Source organism: Rhagoletis zephyria, unplaced genomic scaffold (genome assembly GCF_001687245.7).
Source record: "Rhagoletis zephyria isolate East Lansing unplaced genomic scaffold, Rhagoletis_zephyria_1.1 Rzeph_scaffold_12225, whole genome shotgun sequence".
NCBI lineage: Eukaryota > Metazoa > Arthropoda > Insecta > Diptera > Tephritidae > Rhagoletis > Rhagoletis zephyria.
In genome coordinates this window covers 1-9042 of record NW_016169299.1, presented here as the reverse complement: position 1 = coordinate 9042, position 9042 = coordinate 1, and the positions used below count along the sequence as shown (strand labels likewise).

General features: G+C 34.6%; 1 protein-coding gene across 1 annotated transcript; it reads left to right on the top strand.

The window, feature by feature from the left end:
- Positions 1-7747: 7747 nt before the first annotated feature.
- On the top strand, positions 7748-8321 carry LOC108377515 (very low-density lipoprotein receptor; the record flags this gene model as incomplete). Its single annotated transcript, XM_017633781.1, has 2 exons — positions 7748-7882; positions 8000-8321. Coding segments are annotated over exons 1-2 (383 nt in total), but the record flags the coding sequence as incomplete, so codon positions are not given.
- Between the last annotated feature and the right edge of the window lie 721 nt (positions 8322-9042).

Here is a 9042-nt window from a genome sequence, read left to right as displayed (position 1 = left end):
TTTAATTTTAAACCGGTTAACATTTAACGGGGCTGCCGGGACTTTGTTTTTTCCATTTATTTCATATGGGGAAAATACATTTCTACATGGAATTGTTATAAAATCGTAAAAATCAATATTTTTTGATAGAAACAAAAATACTCCCACTTTGATATCTGGAAACAATTCGACTAATTACTCTTTTATAACCGATAATATCTTCCCTATATACAACAATTAATTCTTTTATGTTATCGTAACCATATCACGCGCGTTTTGAAAAAATAGTTGGAAAAATTTTTAATCTCAATTTGCATCATAATTCGATTCTCAAAAGATTTGTGAACGGAAATATTTCCATTCGATCAAAAAGTATTTAATTTTTACAGATTCTATAAAAATTCTACAAAAAAAAAACATTTTTCGTCCCATATAAAATATGTATGTATATGGAAAATTTAAAAGCCCTGGCTTCACTGTTAAATATTCCCAAACGTTTTTTCCTGTGTATTTTTGGAGCTCCCTAACCAATATGTACTCGCATAAATATATATATGTATGAATGTAGTACGAATAGATAAGGATCCTTAGAAGAACATATGTAAGTATGTAAATCTGTACATATTTTATGTGCATTTGCATGCTGCTGGAGCCCTTGGAAAATTACCTGCCAGCAATTCCAGCTGAAATTTTGATTTTTAACTATCAGGAAAAGTTGCACTGTGCCCATCGTTCCATTTTTATTTAGTATTTGCATTTATTTTAATTATTTATATTTTTATTTTTGTCCATATACATAGGTGCACATACTTAAAAGCAAATACTCACATGTGCACACACACACATACATACATAAGTATACATGTGTATATGCAACTTGTGAAATAAATGCGAATTTGGATAAGCAAACGGGCTTGTTGCGGCCTCTTTTCACTGCCAATGTTTTTGTTGTTTTGGCATGCGTTAATCAGGCTGAACATGAACACACTACACGCATACATATGTACATACATATGTATATACTTTTGTGCATTTTTCTATTATCCTTTTTTGTGTTTTGCAGCATTTGACAACAACAAGTCAGACCAAAACGACCTAACAAAATCAGTCACGTCCTGCCTACAGCGTCATATGTATGTATGCATTTATGTATGTATGAATGCAACTACATACATATGTACATATATGCACTTTAGCACACATTTATGTATGTGTGTGTGGAGGATGTATTTGCGTGTGTATAAATAATAAAAAAACAAAAAAATTAAAGATAAAAGAAATAAAAACGGCAAAATAACAAATACAGCAACACCAGTCAATTTGCAGGGGTGGAGCATGCGTACAACAACAACACTAACAGCATACGCCAAAAATAATAAAAAAACTAAAACCAAATTTCGTTTTGCCAACAAATACGGGCAGGCTGAAATGTGTTTGTATGCACATTAGGTTGGTCCAAATAAAGTAATGTCGGATTTTTAATGCTCCCACCCCCTAGGATTGTTCTGCGTCGAAACAAATACCCCTAATTTTGCATTTTTAAATCAAAAAATATTTAGAGGTTGCTCACAGCGCGCAAAGTTTTCCATGTATTTTATATGGGGAAAAAACAACTTTTCGTAGAAATGTTTCGAATTCTTTTAAATCAATATCTTTCGATCGGAAAACTCTGGTTCTCTTCGGGATATTTCCAATAATAATTCCGAGTTTACTTTTGCTCATGCATTTTTGAATCACCCTAATGCGTATACATACATACATACGTATGTGCATGAGTGTATCGGGTTCAACAACGTCAAAATTACATAGAAGAGGTCATGAGATTACAAAAAAAAAAAAAAATATGTCTAAAAATTAACAAATAATCATTTCATATTTTAAAGTTTTAATTTAATATAAATCGAATGAAATATTTTCAGTTCAATTAGTTTTAATTAGCGGCATAGAGAATATACGACTATATGTAACTTTATATGTATTTTTTTATGAGTGCATGTGATTGAAGCAAGTGACAATTACTAAAAGTATATTTCCAAAGGATTAAAAAGAGTAATTAACTCGTACCAAATTTTAATTATTTAATTTAATTATTTTTAACAAAGTTTCAATCAACCATCCAAAGACGTACACAAAAGAGCTACAACAAATCTAGTGAACTAATAAAAAGTAAACACAGAAACAAAATCTATGTTTGCTCCTAAAAGTTCTCGAAAAAATTGAATAGGTCCCACAAAAATTGCGAAAATCTTTAGCAGTCACGGAATGGCTAAATGTCCTGTAAAATTCCAAAAAAAGTCTAAAAACACAAATAATTTCAGAAAGTCTCAAAAAATCTATAAAAAAAAGTACAAAGGATCCCGGAAACTCAAAGGACCACAAAAAGTCCCGAAAACTGCTGGTCGAGGAATCTCTAAGAGTCTCGCAAAACTTCAAAATGCAACCCGATACAATCTGAAAACTTCCGGAAAATCTGAAAAAAAAACAAAAAAAAAAATTCCTGAAAGTTCTCAAAATATCGCCAAAGGTTTCAAGCGCATCCCAACAAGTTACGAAAAAGTAACTTGAGCAATTCCGAAAAGTTCCAAACAATCTCAAAAAAAAGCCTAATGAATCACAAGAAGTCCCAAAAAAAACCCCAGTAGTCCCAAAAAATACCCCCAAGGTCGGAAAAATCAAACCAAAAAAATTCTGAAAAGTGCCGAAATATCTAAAATAACGCCCAAAAAGAAAAAAGTGCTTTTAGTTTTGAAAGTTCTTAAATATTTGCCGTGGTTCCCCGAACAGTTCCGAAAAGTCCAGAAATATACAGCTTGAGGAATGCCGAAATTTTCGAAAGAACTCAAAAAATGCACAAGGGATCCAAAAAAAAATTCGAACTTAAAAATACGTTTACGAAGTTTACGGAAAAAAAACAAAAAAATATGAAACAAGCTGAACAAATGCCAAAAAGGGTGAAATGTACTGCTGGTGTCTGAAGAATTTAGAAAAGTTCCGGAAAGTCACAAAAACCAAAATATACTCCGAAACTCGAAAAATCCCTAAGTATTTTATTTCATTTGCCTATTAGATATATTTTTTTTTGAGCAAGTTGATAGCAAAATTAATCGGTATTTTTTGGGAAAAAATAGTAAGAACATAAGTCATGAGTCATATTTTATTCTGTTGGTTGTTTGAATATTTGCCCATATTTGCCCATTTTTTTGTAAGTTTGGTTTTTATAATTGCCAGGAGGAAGCACATACCTCTAGCTGAGGCTATTCCAAAGTGCTATTATATGTAAGTAGTATTTGTTATTATCGCGGATGAACTCGTGTTGGCCCGATATTTTCACTTTAGTTAACTGCGTCAATCTGATGAAAGACTGAGATCCCAAAGAGGGCTGGACATTGACGTAGAAATTGGTGTATTGATTTTTTATCGTCACACCCGACATCCTCTCTTCAGGAGAACTTGTTGTCACATGCCATCGCCGTAGCATTGGAGCAATATCACAGTGTCCTGTTATGTCAACAAGTGACAATTCCTACTGCGGATGTCAAAAGTTACACAGCTGGTTTTTTGTGAATATCGGCCGTCGTATTAATTGTTACGTTACTTAATGGTTGGCGTACTCGTAAACTTTGCTCTGTAGATCACAAATCGGTGTTTACAGGGATGATTCCACTATTCTTGGATCCATGAATATACTTACTTTCTCTGAGATTTTCTTACAATTTTGTATAAGATTCTCAGCCTCCTCCATGGCTGAGGTCTCCGCCTGAAAGACACCGCAGTCGTTAGGAAAGTGAGGTGATTGCCGCATTTATAAATAGAGAAACACGCCAGCTTCTATTTACATAATTGGGTCATTTGGTAAGATGGTAATACCATCATTTCACTTCAGTATGCTAGTGTTCAATTTTTTTCAAGTTGGATATCTAATTGATCCAATTACGCCGTCTGGTTTAAAGTGACGTGCGGTGGAAGCCTCCAGATTTCCCCAGAGCTCCTTTTACACTTTTGGTACGCTTCTTGGAGCTTCTTTGCTCTTTCCTCGTCGTTTTGTTTCCACATAAATTTGGAGTCGAAGGTAATACCGAAGGTTTTCGCCTCGGATGAAAGACTTAGGTTAGTTCTATCTAGCTTCGGTAATAAGAATCAGGCACCTTTGGTTTCCTCCTAAAAAAGACAAGCTCACTTTTCGAAGGGTTAGCTCCTAGCCCGTTTAAGTTTGGCTATTTATAAACACTACCTAATGTTGTTAAATGCAAGCTCACTTTGGTTGTTGTTGGTACGAAATGGAGACATTCACCATATCAAAGGATATCCACGCAACCAAACCGCAGTCCATTTTGGACACGTTTATTTAGATGCTAGTAGAGTTACTCTATATTATACCACCTCTACCGCAAACCCGTTAAGCAGGGAATTTCACCTGAAAGCTTATCTTGAAATCTAGCGCAGAAGATTGGTACTTATGTATGTAGTTTCCCTCATTCCAAAAGCTTTTCAAGAATACCACAAAGCAACAGGTGCCCAGAGGTGCGTAATCAAAATCCCAAAAATGAAGGTGAGGGGAAGGGGGGGGGGGATAACGAGCTGCTACCCCATCCAGCATGTTCTTTCGATTCAGTCCCGGTCGACTATTTCCTATTGCCAAACCTTGAAATGCAAACAGCTGCTTTTCAATAACCCCTTATCGTTAAAATGTACTTTCTTCATTACACATTTAATAAAATTACAAATTTCTTATATGTATTATTTTATTATGTGAGGCTTGCCATCTACTGGAGCATTTGATTCCGATAAGCAGAAGTATATAAGTGAACGCTATGTTTGGTATATGCACATTATTACACAAATTTTACAAAAATTATAATTAAAAATATGCCATTTATCGCAAATACATACGTATACTATGTATGTATGTATGTACATATGTAAATATTTCACTAATTCCAAGAAAACGATTACTCGAATCGCGGAAAAGCAAATTCTTTATCTATATAATATTTACTCAATATTTAATATTATAAATGCAGAAAGTGAGTTTGTTACGCTCTCACGCCTTAACTACTCAACCGATCAGCATGACACTTTTTGCACACTGGTGTCAAGTTAGCACAGCTTAAAAGATAGGAGAGATTTCATCTCGTTTAGGGGGTGTGGCAACTCCCATACAAACGGAGTTTTTTTATACAGAATATCGCTGGCAGTGATCGGACTTAAAAATAATTCTGTGTGGTAGAATCACCAAAAAAAAAATGTGGTAGATTTCACAAAAATGTGGTAGATCTCAGTTTTTGGATAGTTTATTATTTATTTATATCTTTTATGTACTACGAAACAGAAACTATAACAATAATAGTGTCGCGACAGTTTAACAAGTTTTGGGTATTTTTCTTTGTTTGTTTAAGGTTTATTAATTTTTCACAAAAGTTTTTAGCTCTTTGTCTAAAAAACTATATAAATCCGAATTTCAAACTTTGTGCCAAAGTTAAAAAATTGTGCAACGTTTCACATAAATTGCAAACTTTTCAATTAGAATCTCCAGAAAAAAAAAACTGTTAAATTTTAGGACATGTAATAAGTGCGAATTTTAAGTTGCTAAAAACTGCGTTGAGTTTTGGAAATTTTTTTTCTTGACAGTGTAAAGCAGTTCCTTCATTATAAAGATATTTTTCGAACATACTTTGAGAGATTTCTCCAGCATTGTGGAGTGCTGCCAGCTTTTCCTTTTATCACAACACGATTTAGCGAACAAAGGTGGTGCGTTCCACAAACTGCTATTTGGGTTTTGCCTATTCTCAGGTAAATGTAAACAACGCCTCAGAAACTTTAAATGCACTGAAATTCACTAATACTTTCACAAATCTCCGATCTTTAACATTTTCTTTATTAATTTTTTTTTTATAAATAATATATTTTGCATTCTAAGACAATTGAATATTAAGAAAATTTACTGTTTGAGAGTTTATTTCTATTNGGTAAATGTAAACAACGCCTCAGAAACTTTAAATGCACTGAAATTCACTAATACTTTCACAAATCTCCGATCTTTAATATTTTCTTTATTAATTTTTTTTATGAATAATATATTTTGCATTCTAAGACAATTGAATATTAAGAAAATTTACTGTTTGAGAGTTTATTTCTATTTTTTTCTCTCATTCGGCTTTGTTTGCTTTTAAATCTGTTAAAATGTTTAAGTCTCATCGCCGCCGGGAATACGAAATCTTGCATTCTCTCATTCTTGTTATCACATTGTGTTTAGTGTTGGACAACTTTTGCTCCCAAAACTAAAAACATAAAAAAAATGATGTCGAGCAAAAATTAAACCACTCCAAAACGCGAATATGTTGTAGGATTCAGACCCTGTGTGGTAGAAGTGGCANTTTTTTTCTCTCATTCGGCTTTGTTTGCTTTTAAATCTGTTAAAATGTTTAAGTCTCATCGCCGCCGGGAATACGAAATCTTGCATTCTCTCATTCTTGTTATCACATTGTGTTTAGTGTTGGACAACTTTTGCTCCCAAAACTAAAAACATAAAAAAAATGATGTCGAGCAAAAATTAAACCACTCCAAAACGCGAATATGTTGTAGGATTCAGACCCTGTGTGGTAGAAGTGGCAGATGCTCAAAAAAGTGGTAGATCTACCACAATGTGGTAGAAGTCCGATCACTGATCGCTGGAAGTATTTGTGGTAGAGTGCTGAAACTTGATATGGAGATTAAATACTATATTAATTCAATTCAAAACTCATGGAGAAAAAAAGATGATTGGAAAAGGCGGCGTGGCAACTCCCATACAATCTGATTTTTTTATACTGCATATCTCTGGATGTGTTTATGAGAGAGATCCAATTAAAAATACAATTTTTCCTTAAAAGTATAGAGAAGAAGGTTTGCTCTTGAATAAAGCATTTTTAATGTTCACTGGTTGGTCACTNTGGAGAAAAAAAGATGATTGGAAAAGGCGGCGTGGCAACTCCCATACAATTTGATTTTTTTATACTGCATATCTCTGGATGTGTTTATGAGAGAGATCCAATTAAAAATACTATTTTTCCTTAAAAGTATAGAGAAGAAGGTTTGCTCTTGAATAAAGCATTTTTAATGTTCACTGGTTGGTCACCAATCAATTATCTCTTTTATGCACCAGATGGGCTAGGAGAGGATATCGTCTATTCATAAGCACATTGCAATACGCTTCTGATATGAAGATATTTATATTTATGTAGACCAACATTTAACTAGAATTACAGCTTGAAATGTTTATGGTACATATAGCGAAGCGTGCCGGTTTAGTTAATATAGTTATCTCTAAAAAGTTTCATGGTTTGATAGTTTTCACTATTATTTTGCAATTTTTATCAACATCTGCGAAGAGTACCAAATACTTATGCTAATATCAACTTATGTACACTCACTTGACATTCCTTAGCTTATCTCGCCAATGTAATTCATATTTACAAAGAGAGCAAAAACGTTATGCGTAGTGCGCGATTATCGATCGTTCCCTTAATTCGAGTACGAGTGCTAAGAAATTGGAAATTTATTTCTAATACTAAACGGGCACTGATTAAAAGCAATTGAACGTTAGCGAATATGAAAATTGTGTACTCACAACTGATTGAATACACATACAAATATATGCATATACATACGACTGAATGGGGTTTTCCCAACCAATGTTATCGCATCTCTAAGGGTCAGCGAGCGCAAAAATTGGCGCAACTAGAATGAGAATGCATCTTGGCATTCTGTAGTTTGCAAGCCAGCAGTGCAATCAGAACGTTATTGTTGAGTGCCGTACTAAGAAGTGATTTTAAGTGATGGCAACGTAAATTAGAAAAACAAAATATGAGACGATTTCAAATAGCATTGCTTTTTAGCATAGCTCTCTATCGGAGTTTTAAATGTGGTGCGTGTAGTGTGATTAATCATTTGTAGTTTGACAAAGTTTCTAACTCTTAATGGTTAACCTTGAATTCGGCACTTAAATATATATGTATTTTATTTCCTATACCTATAAATGCAGTGATATCCGCTACTGAATGCGAATCGAATGAACGCTGGCAGTGCTCTAATGGCGACTGCATACATATGAATACACTCTGCGATGGCAGCAAGCACTGCAGCGATGGTTCCGATGAGACCGAAGAGTTTTGCAAAAATACACTATGTACACCGATATCATATCGTTGTGATTATGGCGCGTGCATAGCTTTGAGTCTGCTCTGCGACGGTGTAGCAGATTGTGTGGATGCGTCGGATGAAGATAGTGAGAAGTGTCGTAAGCGTCGCGAAGAAGTGCCGCCTGATGAAGTTGATGATGAAACCAATCGTCATAATTGTGCGGGGTAAAAGCATTGTTTACTTAAGTGTTAGTTTACATACATATTAGAGGTTTACGCCGACAGGCTTTGCGGCGGCGGCGTGGGCAACTTCAAAAATAATCGGCGGCGGCGGCGACGCCGGCGCGTCTGTAAAGGCCGGCGCTACTGCCCATAAGAGCCATGAGGCTACTAATCTTATCATATCATCTCGTCAGCGTTAGGCATTCGCCTTGTCAATTCAGATTATAATTCTACTTATTTCCTTATTAAATTAGTTTTAAATTTAAATATGGTTACTTCTTACTTGAATTAAAACTTTTGAGTGCCTGGCGCTGATGGATAGGCGAACCGAAGAGGGTCTAACGCAAAGAAAGTTACTTGTGCAAATTGGGGCAACAACATATCAAGTGACAGTTAATGCATGGTCGGGCATACCACAGGTCACGCATTGTGGACCACTGTTGTTTATTCTATTTATAAACGACTTGCCTAACTGTTTTAATTTTGCAAACTGCCTGATGTTTGCAGATAATGTTAAACTTTTTTCAGTTGTGCGTGATCTCTCAGATTGTAATCGTCTTTAGCTCGATCTAGATGAATTTCAGCAGTGGTGTACATTAAACTGTTTGAACCTAAATATAGGTAGATGTTGCGTAGTTACGTTCTCGAGGCAGTCTAGTAGTGATATACCTTTTGACTATAAATTAGATGGTTGCGTTATAAAGCGGAGCACTGAAATAAAAGA